At 41.7% G+C, this 25,617-nt stretch overlaps 2 protein-coding genes across 2 annotated transcripts in view; one reads left to right on the top strand and one right to left on the bottom strand.

Moving 5' to 3' along the window:
• The window catches only part of CDC123 (cell division cycle 123), a 421,061-nt gene that overhangs the window by 28,014 nt on the left and 367,430 nt on the right, over positions 1-25,617 (bottom strand). The window contains exons 3-7 of the mRNA XM_050803270.1: positions 23,242-23,313; positions 9,716-9,773; positions 9,418-9,450; positions 3,852-3,947; positions 2,863-2,969 (exon numbers count right to left, since the gene is read on the bottom strand). Coding sequence (XP_050659227.1) covers positions 2,863-2,969; positions 3,852-3,947; positions 9,418-9,450; positions 9,716-9,773; positions 23,242-23,313 — 366 coding nt within the window. The remainder of the gene's footprint in view (positions 1-2,862; positions 2,970-3,851; positions 3,948-9,417; positions 9,451-9,715; positions 9,774-23,241; positions 23,314-25,617) is intronic.
• The window catches only part of UPF2 (UPF2 regulator of nonsense mediated mRNA decay), a 727,243-nt gene that overhangs the window by 412,684 nt on the left and 288,942 nt on the right, over positions 1-25,617 (top strand). The gene's annotated exons all lie outside the window — the stretch shown is intronic.

Here is a 25,617-nt window from a genome sequence, read left to right as displayed (position 1 = left end):
TGCAAAAGTCAAAAAGTACAAAACGCGAAACAACAGACTATTATTCATACCACCCACTGGAACATCAGTTAAACAAAGATAAAAAGCAAGACGTAGCTTAAGAGGAGGCAGCTGATCACTAAATCGCAAAGCTGATTTAAAAAAAACATCAGCCTCAGAATTAAAAGCAGTTTATAGTTAGTTCTGGAAAGGCAAAGGTGTCTTCCCACTCTCACTGCAACTGACACTAAAGGCATATAAAAATCCTTATCAGGGCCAGGCGCAGTGGCTCACGCCTGTAATCCCAGCACTTTAGGAGGCCAAGGCGGGCAGCATCACAAGACCAGGAGTTCAAGACCAGCCTGACCAACATGGTGAAACCCCTTCTCTACTAAAAATACAAAAATTAGCTGGGCATGGCCGGGCGTGGTGGCTCACGCCTATAACTCGAGAACTTTGGGAGGCCTAGGCGGGCAGATCATGAGGTGAGGAGATGAGACCATCCTGGCTAATGCGGTGAAACCCCGTCTCTACTAAAATACAAAAAAAATTAGCCGGGCATGGTAGCCATGCCACTGTAATCCCAGCTACTCGGGAGGCCGAGGCAGGAGAATTGCTTGAACCCTAGAGGCAGAGGTTGTAGTGAGCCAAGATCGCACCACTGCACTCCAGCCTGGGTGACAGAGTGAGACTCCATCTCAAAATAAAAATTCTTACCAGCTGAATTATCAAATAGACAGAATTTTCAGTGTAACATATTTTAAGACGTCTTAAAGCATTACATGTCAAAAAGCTTTCCAACGGGAAAAAGAGGCACAACTTTGTTCTACTTTTCAGAGGGTAGCTACTAGAATGAAAATACTACTGGTTACTAAAACAGACTACCAACACCTGTGCCAACACAACCAGAGGGTTGACAACTGAATGTCAAACCAACACTTGGTCAGGCGCAGAAGGATCAATTGAGCCCAGGAGTTTGAGGCCCAGCTTGGGCAACATAGTGAGACCCCATCTCTATTAAACACACACACACAGACACAGACGTGCACACACACACACTTTTTTTCTGTAAAACTAGAACTACTAATACAGGTAAAATCCTTATACAGTAAACATGTAATACAATGTAATACAACCACACTCATTGATGGTTACTTAACTTCCTTTTCTTTAATCAATATAATAACACTAAAACCATACGTCCAAGCTGCACAGCTCAGACGCCAGAGTTGATGCATGACTGTCATGTAGTGATCACGCCAGGATCTACTTCAAAAAAAGGATTTGAGTCTGAAATGGAATGAACTGGCAGGAGAAACTCAACTGGACAGGGCGGAAGTGGCATGCTTATACAAGATTTTCACCCTCATGCTGCTGCTTCTAGGTTCTCTGATATGCTTTAAAGGTCAGTTTAAAGATGAGTTTAACTGAGATAACTGGTCTGTTTAAGATGTGACAGCAAGAGAAACCTAGAAAAATAGCTGCTATTTGAAGACAACAGAAGCAGCATAAAGAGAGCACCTGCGGCTCAGCAGGGCAAGTATTCCGTCTGCCTACAACGCTGACTGCACTGTCAAATTTTTTAGCTATAGAGTGACAGGCAAAGGAAAGAAACAAAGCAATTCCACTTCTAGAAACTCATCCTAAGGAAAAAATTAGGAGAGTGCACCAAGGGTTAGCTTAAGGATATTCACTGCAGCTCTGGAAGAACAGCGTGTGGGTCAAATATGTTATGCTACAGCTCTCCAGAGGCGCAGCATTAAGGGAATGGAAAATAATGATGAATTTAGACATGCAATGACGTCACACTGTAAGTGCAAAAGCAGCCTACTAAGAAATATAAACTATAGGCTGGGCGTGGTGGCTCACACCTGTAATCCTAACACGTTGGGAGGTTGAGGTGGCACGAGGTCAGGAGTTCGAGATCACCCTGGCCAATACGGTGAAACCCTGTCTCTACTAAAAATATACTAAATTAGCCAAGTGTGGTGGTGCACACCTGTAGTCCCAGCTATTCGGGAGGCTGAGGCAAGAAAATCGCTTGAACCCAGGAGGCAGAGGGTGCAGTGAGCTGAGATCATGCCACTGCACTCCAGCCTGTGACCCCGTCTCAAAAAAAAAAGAAACACAAACTATAGGATCCCATTAAAAACTCTGTATATAGGTAGAGAGATATATTTATATTTATTTATAGACAGAATTCTAGAAGTATAAGAACTAATTGTGTCAAGATCATGAGTGCTTTTTTGTTTGTTTGTTTTGAGATGGAGTCTCGCTCTGTTGCCCAGGCTACAGTGCAGTGGCCTGCGATCTCGGCTCACTGCAACCTCCGCCTCCCGGGTTCAAGCAATTCTCCTGCCTTGGCCTCCCGAGTAGGTGGGACTATAGGCACACACCACCACGCCCAGCTACTTTTTTGTATTTTTAGTAGAGACGGGGATTCACTATGTTGACCAGGCTGGTCTTGAACTCCTGACCTTAGGTGATCCACTTGTCTTTCCTTCCCAAAGTGCTGGAATTACAGGTGTGAGCCACCACTCCGGGTCATGAGTGCTTTTATATTTCCTGTTTTTATTTAGCTGTAATCCATAGTTTTGCTTTTCTATGATAAACATTTATCAGTTTTATAACAGGAAAAAAATTACTGAAATGATTAATAAGCAGAGATACAGAAAGTCCTTAATATTTTCAGATATTTATTATATACTATTTTCTATAAAGGGAAAAGAAAGATTTGCTTTAACAGGTCATTTTCGCAATATGAAATAGCTTTGTTATATGGAGCTGTGATTTATAATAGTACTACAAGTAATGGAATTTCATCTACGGAAAAATTTGGACAAATACTGAAACTGTTGACGTGAGAGAATAAGAGATACTTACGGCTGAGTGAAGTCACGAGTGATGAAATCAGAACTCTTGAAAAGTAGAAAGATGTCGCTGAGGGTTTTACATTTCAGAGAACTATTCATTGCTATCCAATACGCATCCTAAAGAATGAAGCACATGCTATTTAGTCCATATTCCATGTTGGCTGCTACGAATGCTCAGGCCTATAACAAAATCAATAATGCATATCACCTCAAGGGTTTAAACAAGAAAGTCAAGTAAATGTTAGCAGCACTGTCAAATGTTAAATTATGCTTAACAGCAAAGACCACCACCATTGCATTTCAGACACTTGGTTACGAGCACTGAGATGCCAGGGTCCTCACATTTCAGCCCAGGCCTAAGTACTTCCCCATGTTTTTCTTACTGATAATAGAAGAGAGGAAAATGAAGTGTCAGAAACATTGACATTTTGGCTACAAGATTAAGGTGGTAAAGAAATAGTCTGACCAGCTACTCTCCAAGAAAAGGGACATCAATTTCCACCCTTCCCGTTTCTGGGGAGTGGCAGCCAAACACCTGAACTTTGGCGGCTGGAGCTATTACACCAACATCTATCAAATCTGAAAGAGAAGGAGGTGAGCTATTCTGAACCACTACAACTTTAAACGGTAAATGTCTCATACATAAGAACAAAAGACGGGAAGGCAAATGCAAAGTAGGCACAAAGCTCAGTGGAACATAGCTAAAAATTTTTTGGCACGTTTCTGAAAAGGGCAGAGTATGAATTTCCTCAGAATTCTAAAACAATCAGCAACACAGGAGGTGGAAACTACCTTTTGGCAGAATACATGTTTCACAGCCCCAGGAAAGTGTATAGCAAAATCCGGAAGGTAAAATAGTAGAGGGAAATTAATAATAAATTCCACGGTATTTTTCCTAGAATTAGGAATATAATTAGACCCTCTGTAGGGATATGAAATGAAATAAATAGCAAAACAAAGAACATTTAAACAGTAAGAGAATTACTTATGTGTTCCTACCCTTGGGGCACTCCAGTTAAGCTTAGGAAAGACACTGCCCCCGAGGGAATTGATAGCTTCCTGGACTTGAGTGGCAAACTCAGGAAATTCTGGTGCCTACAGAGAGAGAAGAAATCATTGGGTACGTCAATATCATCACAGTATCTATGGAAAACAAGATCCAAATCTCAAGGTTATAGCTGAGGGTGTTAAAAACAGAATTTAGAATACAAATTACTATCAGAATTTCTGAACTCAGCGAAATAAAATCAGTGATCAAGTACACTTACCAAAAAGAGAAATAAAATAATCAGCTGCTTAAATGGCATTTTCCAGACAATCAAAGCCTGCAAAGCTGAAATGACAACCACTAGGCTTCTGAGGATGTGAGGAAGGAATGAATGGTTCTCTGTACACCGACGTAAAATGAGTATTCATCAAGAAAAAAGAGACAGGTGGAATATCACCTGTACCAATACTCCAGTTGTCAGAAATAACATCCCTGCTTGAAGAGCTCGAAGCCCTTCCACTTGTAGGGAGAGTCCTAGACATACAGCATCCCCCAAAGCCACAGAGACAATGAAAAATAAATGACGTGGCAAACTATTTAAACACTGCTATTTCCAGACACGTTTTAAAACAAGCAAAACTCAAAATCTGAACCTCGGTCAAGTTAAAACGTTCTTTCCTTTTTGGATGATTTTAAAAATGCATATTTTCTATAAGCAAGTGACCAAAACATTCTGTATGTTTGTTTCAACTCAGAAGTGAATAGAAATACTGCTGCTAAACAGGAACTTAAGCCTGATGTCATTATGTCCTGTCACGATCACAGGAGCTTGTGGACATAAGCAAGAAAAAAGGTAAGTAAGAGAGGGGGAAGTGGGGACCTCAAAAGACATAAGAAAACAAAAACATTAACAGATTCTACACGCAGTCATTAATTTTCATTATATCCTGTAAAGAGGATTGCTGCCCCCTATAGGGCAACTATAAGTTCTGAAAAAAATCCAGTAACCAACTTCTTCCATAGGAAAAAAAAAAGACTACATCTTGACTTAACTAAACTACACATTCAAGATTACATCAAATAGTTATGTGGATCCCCAAGATCTAACCCAGCTATGTGAGAGAAAAAACTGTGACAAGAGTCTGAGAAAAGACCAAAGAAATGCGTTTTAAAACATGGTCATATATCCCCCAAACCAAGAAACAGCTTTGAGCAAAAGGTTAGGGAAGAAAAATGAGAGCTTAAGGCCCAATTAGGCTGCCTTTCTTTCTGCTACAGATAAATCTGACCTCTAGACTGGTTAATAACAGTATCTTTTAATTACTTGATCAGCTGCCCCTCTATTTTCCACTAGACGACTTCAGCTTAGACACATGAAATGAAACCAGAGTAATTTAGAGGGTTTCAGAATGAACAGCAGCACTGAGTCCTTGATTTTCCATTCATCTCTCCCCACACAAAGCAATTATGATTTATGGGAGGCCATTTCCTTATAATTGCCTGAAGCGGCTGACTTGGCTCCCCTACCGCTCTAGCCATAAACCCCACTCCTGTAAGATGGGCACTGGCAGTACTTCCTACGAATGGCATTGCTGCACAAACTTTACAACACGAAAGGATTCAACCTTCATAGATAGAGCAATTTCATTTTCCTATCCCATAAAACTTGACATCTAAGGATTACTTTATGTGCATGCCTTTTAAAAGATGTGATCAGTTCCCTCAAATCCTCAAAATTACTCAACTTTAGGATAACCTGCCATAAGAATCCTAAAACAAATTTAAATTATAGAAAGTTTATGCACAGTCTGAAGTGGAAGCCTATGCACTGTTTATATACAGCACAATCTTCTAGGTTATCTGTTTTTAGCCAGGTCTGTGAGCTACTTTACAACCTGGCAAATTCTAGGTAAGTGATAGTGACATGAACTAATTCTTATGGACATGTAATTTCTATCTCATCTGGAAGAGGTCCAATTGTCTTTTCTCCCATACTGCAGGGAGGCAAAACCAGTTTTGCCTCATTTACATACCTATTTCAATATTCCTGATCTACAAATATAACTTTTCTTTGGATTCTCTTTTGAACCAGTTCTAACGTCTGGTTCCCTTATGCGTTAACTAACGTCTTCAACATGCATTAAAGAGTTTTATATGAGTCATGATTTTTGCCATTTTCTATAAATTATCTATCAAAATCAGGGAACTAACATTGACACAATAGAGATCTTATTCAAAATTTGCCAAGTGTTCTAATAACATCTTTTACAGAAAAAAAAAAAAAATTGAAACTTTTTTTCTGGTCCAGGCATCCAGTCTAGCTAGAATCATGGACTAAATCTAGTTGTCAGGTCTCTATAATCTTCTTCAATCTGTGGCAGTTCCTCTCTCTGTTGTTCTTACCATTTATGACCTTGATGTTTTTGAAAAGTTCAGGGCAACTACTCTATACAATTTCTAAAAGTTGAGTCTGTTGGATGTCTCCTCCCAAGTGGACTCAGGCTGTGCAGCTGTGACAGGTGGTGTCCTTCCCATGCATTGTATCGGGAGGCACGCATGACAGGTCTGTTCCGTCACTGTCGAGGTTAATACTGATCACTTGGCTGCCAGGTCTTTCCATGGTAACATTACTATTTTTCCTTTGCGCAAATAGTAAGTAATTTGGGTGAAGATGGAAATATCTTCTTTCTCACTGTATATTCACCCACTAGTTTTAGCATCTATTCAATCAAATATTATTACCATGGTTGCCAAATAGTAATTCCTAATTCCATCATTCCTTCTACATGTATTAGTTAGTGCCTTTACTACCATAAAAACAAGCTTCCTTTTTTCTCCACCTATTTAATCACTTATGTATGTCACTATGGGATCAGCAATTCTTATTTTAGTCAATAGGTCATAATCTATTCCTATTACTACACATGGAGTATCCCTCATCCAAAATGGGTAAGACCAGAAGTGTTTTGGATTTCAGAATATTTGCAGATACATAATGGGGATGGGACCCAAATCTAAACACAAAAGTCATTACGTTTCATATACACCTTATGTACATGGCCTGAAGGTAATTTCATTTTCCCTTGGGGAGGCTGAATGAGCTGGGTTATGCACATACATTGTGGCTGTCCCTGTCACATGAGGTCAGGTGTGGAATTTTCCACTTGTGGTGTCATGTCAGTGCTCGTGAAGTTTTGGGAGCTAGGCATGGTGGCACATACCTGCAGTACCTGCTACTCAGGAATCTGAAGCAGAAGGATCACATGAGCCCAGAAGTTTGAGTGCAGTCTGGGTAACACAGTGAGACCACCCAGTCTTTTAAAAAAGTTTTGGATTTTGGAGCATTTTCGATTTTGAAGTTGGGGATTAGGAACGCTCAAACTGTATTTGTTATGATGCTCATATTTTTAGACACGAGAGCCCAAAGCTGGCTTCTGGCATCTTTTTGTCATGTCCCATCATTGTTTCAGCACTTCCATAGTTCCTGGCACAGGCTGTTGCAGGCTCATTTTTACTTTCCCAACCCAAGTCCGGAATATCTCCAAGAAGCTTCAATTTTGTTTAGTGGAGATTGGTATTTAGAAACCAAGATCAAGGCATCAGGTGTGCTCACTGCTACCAGGATGTTACATGTCAATGATTCTAAAACTTCTTAGTGAACACAGTTTGGTAAATACACACACACACACACACACACACACACACACACACACACCCCTTTATATTATTAATTGCTGTATCTATCATCTATACATATTTATTTTATTTTATTTTTTTGAGACAGAGTCTCTCTCTGTCATCCAGGCTGGAATGCAGTGGCGCAATCTTGGCTCACTGCAACCTCCACCTCCTGGGCTCAAGCAATTCTCCCGCCTCAGCCTCCTGAGTAGCTGGGATTACAGGTGACTGCCACCATGCCTGGCTAGCTTTTTGTATTTTTAGTAGAGACGGGGTTTCACCATGTTGGTCAGATGTGAGGTCACTCTTGACCTCAAGTGATCCACCCGCCTTGGTCTCCCAAAGTGCTGGGATTACAGGTGTCGTCAGCCACCGCGCCAGGCCCATCTATACATATTTAAAAACGAGTTGATACTGATACTCCCCACCACTATTAAGATCCGGTCAGATACCACTTGTCCTGTCAGGCATTCTGGTGTCCTCAGCTGTAACTACTCTCTCTGATCTGACAGCACTGTCATCTCCCCCTGCCTGTGTCACCTTTCCCCTGGTTTACAAACTCCCTAATGGTGAGAATCAAATCATATTCATCTGTGTTCATCTCACAGAATCCAGTTTAGTGCCTGAGTATGGCAGATAAGTAACATTTACATGACACGGAATGGAATTTTCATAAAATGAGAGTGATCTGAATGGCATCTGGAGTAAATGAAACATGCGAACTTTCCACTTAGGCATCTGCTGGCAGGCTTCCCTTTTTACACCTAAAGAAACATGTCAGTTTTGAGCAGCTCCACTTCTTTTTTTTTCTTCTACCTCGGCAATCATATCTCTCATTAAAATAAACAAGTATCTTCTTATTTAGAGCTAGATTAGAACAAACCCTCCCACAAAGCTGGTTTTCTATATTTCTGCCTTTACATTTACTTGTAAGGAGTTTCACTAAAAATCTTTCCCTTTTAACTCAAGGTATGAGGAGTTTCGTTCACCTATTTTTAGAAACAGAACATCTGCTTCACCCACTCCTTTAAAAATATCTTCATTTAAAAAATTTCAGGTTAACTTTCACAACGGCACTCTTATCCTAAAACACTGTGATATGCTTGATAACCTCTACATTTTTATGTAAAACACTGGTAAAAGTCACATACCTCTCTACTCTCGCTTGAAAGAAACAATAATTTTTATGCCATTTAAATATACTTGAGGCCAGGCACTGTGGCTCAGAGCTGTAATCCCAGCACTTTGGGAGGCCAAGGCGGGCCTATCACCTGAGGTCAGGAGTTCGAGTTCACCCTGGCTAACATGGTGAATCCCTGTCACTACTAAAAATACAAAAATTAGCCGGGCTTGGTGTCAGGTACCCGTAATCCTAGTTACTCAGGAGGCTGAGGCAGGAGAATAACTTGAACCTGGGAGGTGGAGGTTGCAGTGAGCCAAGATCACACCACTGCATTCCAGCCTGGGCAACACAGCAAGACTCTGTCTCAAAAATAAACAAACAAAATAACTAACTAACTAAATATAAATAAATACACTTGAATAAGGAAATACAGATTTTCACTTTAATTTATGTTTCAGAGATATAGGAATCTCAGAGTTTAACGTTAGGTGTAATTCCTTCTTGCAGAGCATCAGAGCTTAACAGAAATAAGTCAAGGCATCAAATATGCACTCGAAATATTTCCTTTGCAATTAAAGGGGAAAAGGGCAAATCATGTTTGCCTGCTAAATGAGGCTTCAAGTCATTTTTCAAAATAAAAACGACAGCCCACAGGAAAAATAATATATGAAATGGCGACTAACTAGGAATTTAGAGAGGTACGCACTTAAACCCTGGCGCTAACCCTTGTGTGACAGTGTGAGGCTGTCCCCACGCTGAGTCTGCTGTGCTCTTACCGTAAGCGTGGCTGTGTTCTCATCATCAGACCACTGCATGAAAAAGAGGAAAAAACAAAACATTACATTTAAATACTGCACTGGGCTTCAAACAGCAGTGCTCCATCTAAAAATTATAAATCAAATGGAGACATCTTTTCCTGAACACAGAGTATATGTGAAGATATATGTCAAAGTAAGATTCTCATGTAATTTCTCATTTTATCAGATGTAAGATAAGATCTAAAAGTCAGAACCATCTCAGAGATCATTTAAACTACAACAGTCTACAGAGCAGATTATTTTATTTGGTACCAACCTGTATTTCTTCTGCTTCATCATCACTGTCTGGCTGAGAATGTGTTGGTGGATCGTCCCTAAAAAAACACAAACAAACATCAAGCAAGAAAAGGACTTGGGTCCTGTGTGGTCCTAATTTAGGGGTACTGAGTATATGTTTTAAAATAACCTTAAAATTAGGCTAGGTGTGGTGGCTCACACCTATAATCCCAGCACTTTGGGAGGCTGAGGCAAGTGGATTGCTTGAGCTCAGGAGGTAGAGATCAGCCTGGGCAACATGGCAAAACCCTGTCTCTACAAAAAATACAGAAATTAGCTGGGCGAGGTGGCATGTGTCTATAGTTCCAGCTATCTGGGGGCTGAGGTGGGAGGATCGATCACTTGAACATGGGAGGTCAAGGCTGCAGTGAGTTAAGATCATGTCACTGCACTCCAGCCTGGGTGACAACATAAAACACTGTCTCAAAAATACATAAATGAATAAACAAACAAATAAATAAATAAAAATGAAAGCCTTAAAATTGGAGAATAAGGCCAGTCATGGTGGCTCACACCTATAATTCCAGCACTTTGAGAGGCTAAGATGGGAGGACTGCTTAAGCCCAGGAGTTTGAGACCAGCCTGGGTAACACAGAGACTCTGTCTTTACAAAAAATTAAAAATTAGCCAGGTGTAGAGAACACTTGTGGTCACAGCTCTACAGGACACTGACGCAAAAGGATCCCTTGAGCGCAGGAGTCTTGAGGCTGCAGTGACCTATGATCGCACCACTGCACTATAGCCTGGGCAAGACAACGAGACCCTGTCTCAGAAAAAGAAGAAAGAAATAAATGAGAGTACACTTGCACGAAGAGCTGACAGAATAAAACCCTTCTGTCCTGTTCTCAGGTATCATTAAAAACAAGGGAAAGAGAAAAAAACTCCATCTCTGATAATACTGAGAATCATCTAGACTCTGAAACTCAGTATGTGAGAAAGTTCTGTCAAGAAAGGGAAGATTGAATAGGATAAGGAAAGACACCAGAAGCGAATGTCTGAAGAGCTGTCTACACAGATGATGGAACTACTCTGGGGGCAAAACCAAGAATCTTTTCTTTGCACAATGAAAACATGGTGTGCGGGCTGGTGTCAGGAATTAATTCTGGATCTAGACTGAACCACAGCAAAGGGTAAGAGAGGGGAAAATAAACAGGCACACTGTCTTTGAAGAAGACAGAAGCAAGGTGTGGAGTCCTAATTAGGGGAAAGGAGTTGGACTGGCGGGAGCAGGGGAAAGCAAAAAGACAAGGCAGATAAGCTCTAAGTCTGCCTTTCTTCATGGTCCAGGACACACACCCCTCCTGCACAGATAACTCACTATCTTCCCATGCCCAGCTATCACTGGACCCTCAAAGGATAGAAAAAGGCAAGTGAGCTCACTGCAATACTGCACAAAGCCTTCTTCAGGGCACAACACAAATACTATCTTATAAAAATCCCCAGCAAGCCTTTGTCTCCCCACAGTCAGCTCCTTTCTTGCTGACCTGCCCATTGTACCCTCGCAACATATTTTCATACTTTCTCTAATAAATTTGCCTTTCTCTACATCCACCTATCATGGTAAATTCTTCTTACTACCCACATCACTAGCCCCAGATAGTCGCTGATCACCTGCAACACAAGGGCTGAAAAGGGCCACCCAGCAGCTCATCTTCATTGCCTAGAGGGAATCAGAGGCTGAAAGAACTCAGAAGGAAGACTCAGAACACCACCCTGGCCCCTCCTCAACACACAAGTACAAATAACTAGCCTAGGAAGAACTCATATCATTGAGAAAAATAATCGTAAGAACCAGCATAGCAGTTATGCAAAGACTAAAGAAGGAAAAGGAAGGGGAAGGTTCTGGTTAAACATGTGCTTTTATCTCTATGTTCCCTCTGGAAACTCTACTAAAGTGAGAGGAAAGATCCCAAGGACAATGCTAAGTGAAAAGGAATCAACCATAGAAGAAAGATGGCAACAACAGTTTGGAAAACAGAAAGTCAAGGGGAGGGATAAGTCAAGGAGCAACAGGTTAGAACTTAGAGTTATCTTGGAACATGGAACTGAAGCTCTGAAGGCCATCCAGGGAGCAGTGAGACACATCCATCTCCTTGCCCTGCACACCCTAGCAACGAATCCTCCTCAGCCCCTTTGGTAAGCAGATTTATTCTCTGGAAAAAATGAACTCAAGAGGGTTCAGGTACACAACGGCCCAGATGAATACGGGGGTGAAATGCTGGACTGGACTATGGTGAGAAGTTATGTGAAAGTCAAACTGAACACTGCGACCCCTAGTCCCCTTCCTCCCACCCTGCTCCCATAACACAGACAGACTAAAGGATCCTTCCGGGCAGAAACTGAGCAACCCCAGAGGACACACCATTATCTGGGAACCTTCCATCAATGCTTGCTGCCTGCTGGCACCCTCAGGCATCAAGCTCCACCCAGGTACACAAAGTCTGCAAAGGTCTGTCTGTGTGTGTCCTCCTCACTCCTAAATATGAATGAAGGCCTACAATGATTAGAAAACAGAAGAAAAACTCCAAGATGAAAAGTGTTTTCAAAAAGGAGAGAAAAAAGGGGCATGGAAGAAAAAAAGACAATAAAGGGACCAGATGAAAGATATTTTTAAAAATCATTAATACCCTCAAATATAATAAAAGATGTCACATCCATTAAGGGAGAAGAGGAGGCTATAAAAAAGGAACAGAGGAACTTGTAGACACTGAAAACATGACAGTTGAAATTTTAAAATTCAACAGAATGGAAAAATAATTACCTAGAATTAGAATAAAAAAGACAAGGAAAGAGAAAATAGAGAAGAAATAACAAAATTCAGAGAATTAAGCCAAAAGATCAAACACCAAAATAATAGGAGGTTCAGAAAGAGAAGCAAGAAATTAGAGGAAATTATCAAAGATTCTTTTTTAATAGCCCAAAACAGGAAAATATAAGTCTTTAGAATGAAAGGGCTCACCACATACTTAACACAATAAATGGAGAAAAAAATACCTTAAATGGGCAAAAATGACACAATAATGCTTCCAATCTTTTTTTTTTTTTTTTTTTTTTTTTTTTTGAGACAGAGTATTGCTCTGTCGCCCAGGCTGGAGTGCAGTGGTGCGATCTCAGCTCACTGCAAGCTCTGCCTCCCGGGTTCACACCATTCTCCTGCCTCAGCCTCCCAAGCAGCTGGGACTACAGGCGCCAGCCACCATGCCCGGCTAATTTTTTGTATTTTTAGTAGAGACGGGGTTTCACTATATTAGCCAGGATGGTCTCGATCTCCTGACCTCGTAATCTGCCTGCCTCAGCCTCCCAAAGTGCTGGGATTACAGGCGAGAGCCATCGCACCCAGCCACGCTTCCAATCTCTTTAGACATACCCTTTGGCAGAGTGACTTTGCCACTCTTCCCATCTAGAAATGGCATTTATTTTCCCATTCCTCTAATTCAGACTGGCTTCAAGAGTCATTCTGGGCTGGGCATGGTGGCTCACGCCTGTAATCCCAGGACTCTGGGAGGCTGAGGCGAGTGGAACACTTGAGGTCAGGAGTTCAGGACCAGCCGGGCCAACATGGAGAAACCCCATCTTTACTAAAAACACAAAAATTAGCTGGGCGTGGTGGCGCGCACCTGTAACCACCTACTTCGGAGGTTGAGGCAGGAGAATTGCTTGAACCTGGGAGGCGGAGGTTGCAGTGAGCCAAGATGGTGCAACTCAACTCCAAGAGAGAAACTCTGTCTCAAAAAACAAACAAACAAAAAATACAGTGGGCTGTGTCTTGGAAACCAGAGGGCAATTTTCTGCCACATGGAAGATAAAAAACTACTCCCCATCAGGTCTAAGAGAAGAATAAAAATTTTTTCAGACATGCAAAGACCCAAAAGCGTTTCCTCCTATGCATTCTGGAGCATGTGTTCCAATAAAGCAAACTGAATAAACCAAGAGAAACAATGATGTGGAATCCAAGGCACAGAAAATTTAGCACAGAAGAAAAGTCCCAAGTTGACAACTGTACACCAGACCTGCAGAACTGCCAGCTCCAACGGGAACAGGAAAATGGAAGATCGCTAAAATGAGATCTCCAGGAAAAGAAAAACGCAACTGCTAGGTTTGGAACTGTACTTGAAGGTTTAGAAAAATAGTTAAAAGACCTATAACCCGTCTATTGCAACATTTGTAAGATATTAGTGATAGACACAAAAAATAAAGCACATTTTAAAAACATGATTATTGGTTCCAGGGAAAACAAAGTTATTTCAAAACAGAAAAGATAATCATAGTACACAATGTGGCTCTGTAGTCAATGGTAATGACACGATATTGTAAACATCGACTACTGATTTAACCAAAAATTGTAAGGAGGATAAAGAGGCCAGGCACGTTGGCTCATGCCTGTAATCCCAGAACTTTGGGAGGCCAAGTGGGTGTATTCCTTGAGCCCACGAGTTCAAGACCAGCCAGGGCAACATGGCGAAACCCTCTCTCTACAAAAAAGTAAAATTAGCCGGGCATGGTGGCACATGCTTGTAGTCGCAGCTACTCAGGAGGATAACATGGGAGGATTGCTTGAACCCAGAAAGAAGAGGTTGCAGTGAGTCCAGATCACACCACTGCACTCCAGCCTGGGCAACAGAGTGAGACGTTGACTCAAAAAAAAAGATAAAAAGGCTATAACAGAGCTAAATCTTCAAACCTACAAACATCATAACGGAAAGTCAAGAAATAATATTAAAGATGGAGATAATATTAAGAAATATGAGTGTGAGTATATTAAGAAATATGAAGCTACAGGGAGTAATTCCATTCACATCTGTTGAGGGTGTACTGTGTGCTAAGTGTTTTTCTGAGTAGTAGTAATTGCTGGAAAGGCACACCATATCTTCCTCTGCAGATCCAGAAATTAATAATCTGGCTTATCAATCAGTCTGCTGTGACTTTGGTTAACGTGTGTCAGTTCCCCAATTTTGTTTGTTTGTTTGTTTGTTTTGAGACAGAGTCTCGCTCCGTTGCCCAGGCTGGAGCACAGTAGCACGATCTCGGCTCACTCCAACTTCCACCTCCCAGATTCAAGCGGTTCGCCAGCCTCAGCCTCCTGAGTGGCTGGGACTACAGGTGTGCACCACCACGCCCAGCTAATTTTTTTGTATTTTTAGAAGAGATGGGGTTTCACCATGTTAGCCAGGATGGTCTCAATCTCTTGACCTTGTAATCTGCCTGCCTTGGCCTCCCAAAGTCCTGGGATTACAGGCTTAAGACACCACGCCCAGCCTCATGCCCGGATAATTTTTGTATTTTTACTAGAGACGGGGTTTTGCCACGTTGGTCAGGCTGGTCTCAAACTCCTGACCTCAGGTAATCTAACAGCCTCGGCCTCCCCAAGTGCTGGGATTACAGGTGTGAGCCACCGCACCCGGCCTTCCCCAAGTTTTAATCAACTCTTTGTAATTCTTGCTTTTCCAGATTCGCAAAGCTAAGAACCAGTCAAAGCTAAGAACTGTTCTATAGTGGAAATGCTAGCACACTGTCAGCATGTGAGTCCATGCCCAAGGGGCCAGCCTTTCCCTCTTCCATCTCCTTTCAAATGCCACATAACATTTTTAAATGCAACATTATCTTCAACATGGCTTAACTAATCTTACAATACAAGATGAAATATTAAAATGTATTCTACCACTCTAAAAATCACTTATCATTTTTGTTAGTATAACAATATACATTTTTAAAAACATACTTGTTATCAATATATTCATATAGTTCTTCAGAACTTATTGCAGTGCCTACTGTAAAGTATGATAAATTTTATTCACTGTAAAAGGTGACAATGTATGAAAATATGCGAGTTTGGCTGGGCACGGTGGCTCACACCTGTAATCCCAGTACTTTGGGAGGCCAAGGCGGGTGGATCACCTGAGGTCAGGAGTTCAACACTAGACTGGCCAACGTGGTGAAACCCCATCTCTACTAAAAATGCAAAAAAAATTAGCTGGGCGTGGTGGTGGGCACCTATAGTCCCAGCTACTTGGGAGGCTGAGGCAAGGGAATTGTTTGAACCCAGTAGGCAGAGGTTGCAGTGAGCCAAGACCGTGCCACTGCACTCCAGCCTGGGTGACATAGCAAGACTCTGTCTCAAAAAAAAAAAAAAAAAAAGTGCAAGTTTATTAGACTTGGCTTTCTAAGGTAACCCTCTGCATGCAGAGAACTAAATGGATAAAGTATAGTGTTAATATTTAGGATGCTATATTTTCTATCCTACATCTTACACAGAGCTGGCACACCAGAGTGATGGCTCTGGAGGCAGGCAAGCATAGTTTAAATATTTCAGTTTCACAACTGTCAGCCAAGAAGTTTGCATCAATATGCCATCTATAAAATTGGGAAAATAGCAACTACTTCACAGAATTGTGAAAAATCAAAATATAAATCTGCCTGATGTATTTTACAATTGGCATCTACTGGTTGAGGATCCTATATCCAAAATGCTTAGGGTCAAAAGTATTTTGGATTTTGCAGTATTTGCATATATACGAGATATCTTAGGGATGGGACCCAAGTCTAAACATAAACTCCTATGTTTGTTGCAGCACTGTTTACAATAGCTAAGATTTGGAAGCCACCTAAGTGTTCATTAACAGATGAATGGATAAAGAAAATGTGGTACGTATACACAATGGAGTAGTACTCAGTCATAAAAAAGAATGAGATCCAGTTGTCTGCAATAACATGATGAAACTGGAGATCATTATGTTAAGTGAAGTCAGCCAGGCACAGGAAGACAAACATCACATTTTCGCTTATCTGTGGGATCTAAAAACTAATTGAACTCATGAACACAGAGAGTAGAAGGATGGTTAGCAGAGGCTGGGGAGGGTAGTAGGGGACTGTGAGGAGGTGGGGGTTAATAGGTACCAAAAAAAGTAGAAAGAATGAATAAGACGTACGTTTTTTTTTTTTTTTTTTTTTTGAGATGGAGTCTCACTGTCGCCCAGGCTGGAGTGCAGTGGCACGATCTTGGCTCACTGCAGCCTCCATCTCCTGGGTTCAGGCGATTCTCTTGACTCAGCCTCCTGAGTAGCTGGGATTACAGGCGCCCACCACCATGCCCAGCTAATTTTTGTATTTTTAGTAGAGACAGGGTTTCACCATTTTGCGCCAGGGTGGTCTTGAACTCCTGACCTCAGGTGATCCGCCCACCTTGGCCTCCCAAAGTGCTTGATTACAGGCACGAGCACAGCACCCGACCACATACCTACTATTTGATAGAACAATAGAGTGACTACAGTCAATAATAACTTAACTGTACATTTAAAAATAAAGACTGTAATTGGATTGTTTGCAGCTTAATGGATAAATGCTTGAGGGGATGGACACCTCACTCTCCATGATGTGCTTAGGTCACACTGCATTCCTGGATCAAAACATCTCATGTTCCCCATAAATATGTACACTTACTATGTACCCACAAAAACTAAAACTTAAAAATTAAAATTAAAAAAAAACAGTTATGTGTCAGTGTCATATACATCTTATACACATGGCCCAAAGATAATTTTATAAAATATTCAAAGGAAAAATGGCACTATCTCAGCACCCATCTGGACAGATTTCACATTTTCCAATTAGGGATGCCCAACTCATTTTACTACTCAGCCTTAAGGGAGACAAGGTCAGGAAAAAAACTAGAGACCAAAAAAGGACAATGAGGATTAGTGACTGGAAGGGAGGTACCATCTGCGTCAGACCCAGTGTGTGGGCTCAGTTCAAGTATCACCTTACTGTAAAGACTTTTCGGATAAGCCCAGCTTACAGTGATTAATTAAACCCCAAATACATTACTTATCAGAATACCTGATGCTTTTCTTCTTTGAGACAAAGTCTTGCTCTGTCGCCCAGGCTGGAGTACAGTGGCATGATCACAGCTCACTGCAGCCTCCGATTCCTGGGTTCAAGCCATCCTTGTGCCTCAGCCTCCTGAGCAGCTGGGACTACAGGTGTGTGCCAACAGGCCCAGCTAACTTCTTAGTTTTCTGTAAAGATGGGGCCCTGCTATGTTGGCCAGACTGGTCTCCACCTCCTGGCCTCAACTGATCCTCTTACCTCTGCCTCCTAAAGTGCCAGATTACAGGCATGAGCCACCACAGCTGGTTGATGCTTTTATTCAAAAACATTTTTTGCAACACAACTCAGACATGTATGTATGTATGTATGTATGTATGTACGTATGTTTGACTTGCTAATAAGCCTAGACTCCTACGGTAGGATGCCCAGCTCATCTTGTTATGCTAGTATCAAGCTTAGTACTCATCTCACACTAGGCCTGCAATAAGTGTTCAGTGAAACTGAATCACTGTCTATACCAGAAATGCACGTTGCTAGCCTCCTTTCCCACACCCACTACAGGCAACGAGAATCAAACCAAGCAAGCGTTCTCACTGAACCCTGGATGCAGCTTCAGAATCCTCTACATGGCACTCCAGGAAACCATTACCATTAGATCTGACTCGGCAAACAAGGTAAACTAGACATCATCGTTGGCCTATTCTATTCATTGAACTCAGCAGAGGTTACCATGGAGAGAAAGTAGGATAAGCATGTTCATTCACTCATTCAACCAGCATTTACTGAACCCAGACTGTATGCTAACTTATAACTGTAAACAAGACTATACCTTATAGAGTCTGGAGAGAAAGGCAGGCACTGTATGTGGAAGCAATGGAGGATGAGGCATGAAGAATTAGGGTCCATGGCAGACCTCTACAGCCATCTCCCACTTTCTTGCAAAGTACGAAGAGCTTCCAGATAGCTGAACACATGGAGCTTCTGGAGGGTGGCGCATGTAGGAGGGCACGTAAGATCTGCATCCCTTCCCCCACACCTCACCCTACACATCTCTTCATCTCTATCCATTATTAATATCCTTTATTTTTGTTTGTTTGGTTTTTTGAAACAGAGTCACGCTCTGTCGCCCAGGTTGGAGTGCAGTGGTGCGATCTCGACTCACTGCAACCTTCAATTCCTGGGTTTAAGTGATTCTCCTACCTCAGCCTCCTGAATAGCTGGGATTACAGGAGTGCACCACCACGCCTGGCTAAGTTTTGTATTTTTAGTAGAGATGAGGTTTCACCATGTTGGCCAGGCTGGTCTCAAATTCCTGACCTCAAGCGATCTGCCCACCTCGGGCTCCCAATGTGCTGGGATTACGGGCATGAGCCATCACACCAGGGCTATAACATCCTTTATGAGAAACCGGTAAACCTAAATAAATGTTTCCCTCAGTTCTGCGAGCTGCTCTAGCAAATGAATCAAACCCAAGGAGGGGACACTCATTTCTAGCTGCCTGGTCAGACCCACAGGTAGAGGAACCTGGGGCTTGCAATTGACATCAGGGTGGGGGGCAGTCTTTGTGAGACTGAGCCCTCAAGCTGTGGGATCTGATGCTCCTCCAGGTAGACTGAATTGGACTGGAGGACCCTCAGCTGGCGTCTGCTGCAGAACGGATTGCTTCTTGGTGGGAAGAAAACCCCACACATGTGGTTACAGAGGTCTTCTGTGTTGACTGTGGTGGTATGAGAGCAGAGGAAAAATGGTATTTTTTCCACTTACATAGACATAAAAGAATACATACTATGTAACTCCACTTATATGAAATTCTAGAACTGACAAAACTAAACTAAGAAAGGGACAAGAGAAACCTTTCTGGGGAATGAAAGTGTTCCATGTTTTGAATGCAGTGATGGTGAAATAGGTGTAACCATTTATCAAAATTTGCCAAGCTGTACACTTAAAATCTATACATTTTCCGAGGCGGGCGGATCACAAGGTCAGGAGATCGAGACCACGGTGAAACCCTGTCTCTACTAAAAATACAAAAAATTAGCCAGGCACAGTGGTGGGCGCCTGTAGTCCCAGCTACTCGGGAGACTGAGGCAGGAGAATGGCGTGAACCCAGGAGGCAGAGCTTGCAGTGAGCTGAGATCACACCACTGCACTCCAGCCTGGGCGACAGAGGGAGACTCCATCTCAAAAAAAAAAAAAAAAAAAAAAATTTTTACATTTTATCATAAATGTACCTCATTTAAAGTAAACTTAAAATTTTCAAGTTTTTATCTGTAAAAGTAACCTAATCTAAAATTACTAACCTTTCAAAATTGTCAACAGATTGTGAGTTTTCAAAAAGGCTCAACAGACAATGCTTCTCTCAACCTGAGCAAATGACATCTTCATTCATCTAGTCGTTCTATCAGAAATCTGAGAGGAATCCTTGACACATCCCTGTCTTCAAGTTCTGAAGGTGCAAGCTCCCCATCTTCTGAAACCCACTTCCTCCCCCCGCCACTGTCACCATCTTAGTTCAAGCCACTAGCAGGTCTCACCCAGTCCAATGCAATATCCTCCTAACCTGTCTTCCATTTCCACAGTCACCTGACACTGCCCGGAAACTGAAATCTGATCAACTCATTCTCTTGCTCAGAGCCCTTCAACGCCTTCCTGACATTCTCAGAATAAATTCCAGCATCTTTAACATGACTCCCCCACACACCCCTAACCTTAACTGTCCTCCCCCATGTCATCAACTGTGAATCTCATGCCACTTACCCTTCTCTCACTTCCCATACATATACTCTAGATACATGACCTTTTCCAAGCTTCTTGTATGTCAAGATCTTCCAGGCCTAGAGCCTTTATTAATGCTGTTCCCCCCATCTGGAAGATTCTTCCCTTTGCCTTCAACTGACTACATTCCTCCAATCTTCACATCTCAGAGGCTCCAAAGATCCTTCTTCAGAGCACTCCCTGACCCTCCTCGCGGTCCTCAGCTCTCCCAGCAATTTAAGGGCAATGACCACCCCATTTTCTGCACAGCACTTATCCCAGTTTTCATTACATATTCTCTTGTGTGTTTGCTATGTTCACCTAAGATTAATGATAATAAAAGTAGTTGCATGTCTTAAGAGCATACAATATACTGGGCATTAGACTGACCATTTTAGATATTATCACTTTTTATCTTTGCAATGACCCTATAAAGTAAGGTCTATACTGTCATTTGCCCCATATTCAGACAAGAAAACTGAGGCACAGAGGGAAGGACTAGAAAATAGCAAAGATATTACTTAAAATTAGGTCGTCTGACTAACGAAACAGCACTACGCCACGTCGGCTTTCACAAAATACTAAGCTTTACTGTCAACTCCAAAAGGGCAAGATCCCTATGTGATTTGTGGCTTACTGTAAAGCACCGTATCGCATTGTTTAACAGTATTTTTTTTTTTTTTTTGAGACGAAGTTTAGCTCTTGTCGCCCAGGCTGGAGTGCAATGGCACGATCTTGGCTCACTGCAACTTCCGCCTCCTGCGTTCAAGCAATTCTCCTGCCTCAGCTTCCTGAGTAGTTGGAATCAGAGGTGCCCACCACCAGGCCCAGCTAAGTTTTGTGTTTTTAGTAGAGACGGGGTTTCACCATGTTGGTCCAGCTGGTCTTGAACTCCTGACCTCAGGTGATCCACCCACCTCGGCCTCTCAAAGTGCTGGGATTACAGGCATGAGCCACCACACCCGGCCCTGTTTCACAGTATTTAACATCAGTGCTTGCCTAAGCCAGAGGCCATGCAAACATCTGGCCAGTGAGAATCATCATAGGAGCTCTTCAATATGTTTACCCTACTGAGATTTACCAATTATTTTCTAATATTAAAAGCTATTTTACTTATAGTCTCATTTATATAAGCTTATTATTTATAAGCTCATTTACAAAGCAAATAGGTATATGTATTTGAGAATAATAAAACTGGCCAGGCACAGTGGCTCACGCCTGTAATCCCAACACTTCGGGAGGCTGAAGCGAGTGGATCACCTAAGGTCAGGAGTTCAAGACAGCCCGGCCAACGTGGTGAAACCCCATCTCTACTAAAAATACAAAAATTAGCTGTGTATGGTGGCACACGCCTGTTGTCCCAGCTAGCTGGGAAGCTGTGGCAAGAGAATCAATGGGAGGCAGAGGTTGCAGTGAGCTGAGATTGAGCCATTCCACTCCAACCTGAGTGACAGAGCAAAACTCCATCTTAAAAAAAAAAAAAAAAAGTCTGGGCGCAGTGGCTCATGTCTGTAATCCCAGCACTTTGGGAGGCCGAGGAAGGCAGATCACGAGGTCAGGAGATTGAGTAAAACCCCATCTCTAGTAAACATACAAAAAATTAGCCAGGCGTGGTGGCGGGCATCTGTAGTTCCAGCTACTTGGGAGGCTGAGGCAGGAGAATCACTTGAACTCACTTGAGGCAGAGGTTGCAGTGAGCAATTAGCCGGGCGAGGTGGCAGGCACCTGTAGTCCCAGCTGCTCGGGAGGCTGAGGCAGGAGAATGGCGCAAACCCGGGAGGCGGAGCTTGCAGTGAGCCAAGATCACGCCACTGCACTCCAGCCTGGGCGACAGAGTGAGACTCCGTCTCAAAAGAAAAACAAAACAAAACAAAATTGTATCTGTAAATATCCTAAAGTTGAGACTTGTCTGACTTTCCTACTGTTTCCTTAGCCTCAAATTACTCAAAGTTAATGAGGCGCTACATTAACAATTTTCTGGTTATTGAGGCTCTATGAATACCAAAAACAGAAATATAATCCAGAAAACCACATTAAACACCCAATAGGCAAAAATATGGGGTCCGCTTAGTGTTACTGAAAACACACAATTCTTACTCTATTTCTAGAGTTCCTTCATCCAACACATGTTTATCAAGCACCTCTGCTGTATCAGGCACTGTCCCACCAGCTGGGGTGAACAAATGGGCCACGTCCCTGTTTTCATGAAACTGCATTCTAATGGAACAATTAACAACTGTCAGGTGGAAGTAAGTGTGATGCAGAAAACTGAAGGGAGGTTAGGGCATAGGGTTACTGTCAGGCTATTTTAGAAAGGCTGGTGAGGGCTGAACACTCATAACGTGACTTCTGAGCAGATTCGAATGAAAAAATGAGAACTTCACTAAATCCTATGATTCTTCAATGTTTTCAAGTTTGCATCCAAAAGACTGAAACACAGTAACTTCTTCCCTTTATTCTATAAATAGGCAAACTACCTGAACGGCTTCTAGAAAGTGGAGGTGGGGCCACGGTAGGTCAATTGTGGGGAAGAAAATGTTGAGGAATGAAATGATAAAGCCTAGTAAAGCTTTCTATTTGCAACAATGAATTTTTAATCGTCAAAACTGAAGGATCTCAAAGAATTTTAATGTGCACTTCCCCCACCCTGCCACCTTCAGAAGGAAAACTTGTCATCATAACTGTTTTCTAAAGACGGAGATGAAAGGAACTGCTCAATTTCACAACTTGTCATTATTAGAGGGAAAAGTACTTAATGCTGAAAATATTAAGTAAGCATTGACAAGGAATATGAGATAAAGATCAGCACATCATTTTGGCTAGGAGAGAAAAAGAGCTAAAGGGAGAGAATGGTGCCTAAGCTAATTCATTCATTTTATGTGCTTCTTTATGATAAAGTTTAATAAATTTTTTTCTAAAATACTTTACCTTCCTGAAACCACCAGAGTTCCATCATCGAGTAAATAATCCTTCACATTCTGAGGAAGTGGAAGAATGACACTAAAAAAAAAAAAAAAAAAACACCAAAAAAGGCATCATTTTAAAAGATCAACTATAAGCAGAGAGAAAAATGTTCACCCTTTATTGATTTTGGATTTACTTATTTCAATATAATATAAACGTATTTAATATAAAGTAGAAAATGTTAATGATGTATATTTGGTAGCAGCAGACAAGGAATTAGAATAATATGATTAAATACTGCGGTTCACCTTATTGCCACAAAAACCAGCCAAATCCAAACCATCAGATGGAAATCACAGTATGAAAGCAACAAGCTCAAAAGGATTCTGAGTGAGCACAACATTTCTGTGTCTTTAAGACATCAGAGACCAGCAGATATTTGCTGCAACACAGGAAGTGCAGCAAAACAAACCAGAAGATGACTAGCGTTTGGTCACCTTCTAAAGATAGAGGGCAGAAGTAGAGTCAAGATCTGGAAACCATTTTTGGGTTGGCAATGAGCACCCACAGCTAAGAATTCATGATACTTTCGGATGTGTCTTGCTGTCATTCTATTCAGCTGATCACCAGAGATAAAAGCTGCTTAAACTGGGCATGCTTTAGCTTAATTTTAAGGATGGCAAAGTCATATTTGAAGTCTCTTAAAAACTTATGGGATAATTTGTTTTTACCTTGAAATAATAAATTATCAAAAAGCCCTACCACAGATACCTAAGAGTGCTGGTATTATTTTGATCTTGAGGCATATACATTTTCAAAAAGTGGAAAAGCTTACAGCCTGCTTTCAGGAAGTTAACACAACATCAGTGACTTATGTCTCATTTATTTATGGAATAAGTTTTTTTTGGCACATTACAAATGATTTTGTGCACAAAAAAAAGACTATTCATGGGCTACTTCGGTTTTTAAAATAAATATTTGATTTATCAAAAGTACGATTTCACATTCAAAAATCTAGTTCTGGCCGAGCGCGGTGGCTCACACCTGTAATCCCAGCACTTTGGGAGGCCGAGGCGGGAGGATCACGAGGTCAGGAAATCAAGACCATCCTGGCTAACACGGTGAAACCCCGTCTCTACTAAAAATACAAAAAATTAGCCGGGGGTGGTGGCGGGCGCCTGTAGTCCCAGCTACTCGGGAAGCTGTGGCAGGAGAATGGCGTGAACTCCAGAGGCGAAGTCTGTAGTGAGCCAAGATCGCTGCCACTGCAATCTAGCCTGGGAGACAGAGCAAAACTCCGTCTCAAAAAAAAAAAAAAAAAAAAAAAAAATCTAGTTCTTCCTCAGGCTTTCAATTTCATCTAACAAATCTTATTATGTTTGAAAATCTACTAAATTTTAATCAATTTCATGTGAAATTTTGTAACTTAAAAGTCTCTTTAAAAATTTAAATTCTATTTATATACTACTCAATTTTCTTTTTTTTTTTTTGAGACGGAGTCTCGCTCTGTCGCCCAGGCTGGAGTGCACTGGCCGGATCTCAGCTCACTGCAAGCTCCGCCTCCCGGGTTTACGCCATTCTCCTGCCTCAGCCTCCCGAGTAGCTGGGACTACAGGCGCCCGCCACCTCGCCCGGCTAAGTTTTTGTATTTTTTTTAGTAGAGACGGGGTTTCACCGTGTCAGCCAGGATGGTCTCGATCTCCTGACCTCGTGATCCGCCCGTCTTGGCCTCCCAAAGTGCTGGGATTACAGGCTTGAGCCACCGCGCCCGGCCTCAATTTTCTTTTTTAATGTGTCTATTGGCTGATTACAAACAAGCCTTCCTAAGTATTTTACTCTTACAAAGCTAACAAACGAAATTGTTAAGTACAATGAATCCAAGGTTCTACTAGACATTCCAATACTATTTAAAAACCTGAAACTTTTCTTATACATTTTAACTGACCATTCTGAGCCTATTACACATTTTCAAGTACATACCCAATCTTTATTGAATGAAACCATTATATAATGAATCAGCAATTACTGAAATGTTGGCTCAAAAAAATCAGTAAGTGCAAACCCCAGATTTTCTATAAACACCTTTAAAAAAACTGAGAGACGAAATTGTATATATTAATACTTGCCGCCTACCTAATGCTTTGAAGTATTTATACATTGTGGAATGGTTAAATGTAGCTAACTAACAAATGCATTGCCTAACAGAGTTATTTTTGTGATGAGAATACTAACATCCACTCTCCTTTTTTCACGAATACTATACGTATATCGTCATTATAGTCTCTATGCTATACAACAGATCTATGTACTTGTTCTCGTATCTAACTGTAATTACGTATCCTTTCACCTTCCCAATCTCCAACCTCTGGGGAGGTGGCGTAAAAGCAATTAAGCCACCGG

Source organism: Macaca thibetana, chromosome 9 (genome assembly GCF_024542745.1).
Source record: "Macaca thibetana thibetana isolate TM-01 chromosome 9, ASM2454274v1, whole genome shotgun sequence".
Taxonomy (NCBI): domain Eukaryota; kingdom Metazoa; phylum Chordata; class Mammalia; order Primates; family Cercopithecidae; genus Macaca; species Macaca thibetana.
Note: the sequence above shows the minus strand (reverse complement) of the source record. Positions and strands in the feature narration are given on the sequence as shown.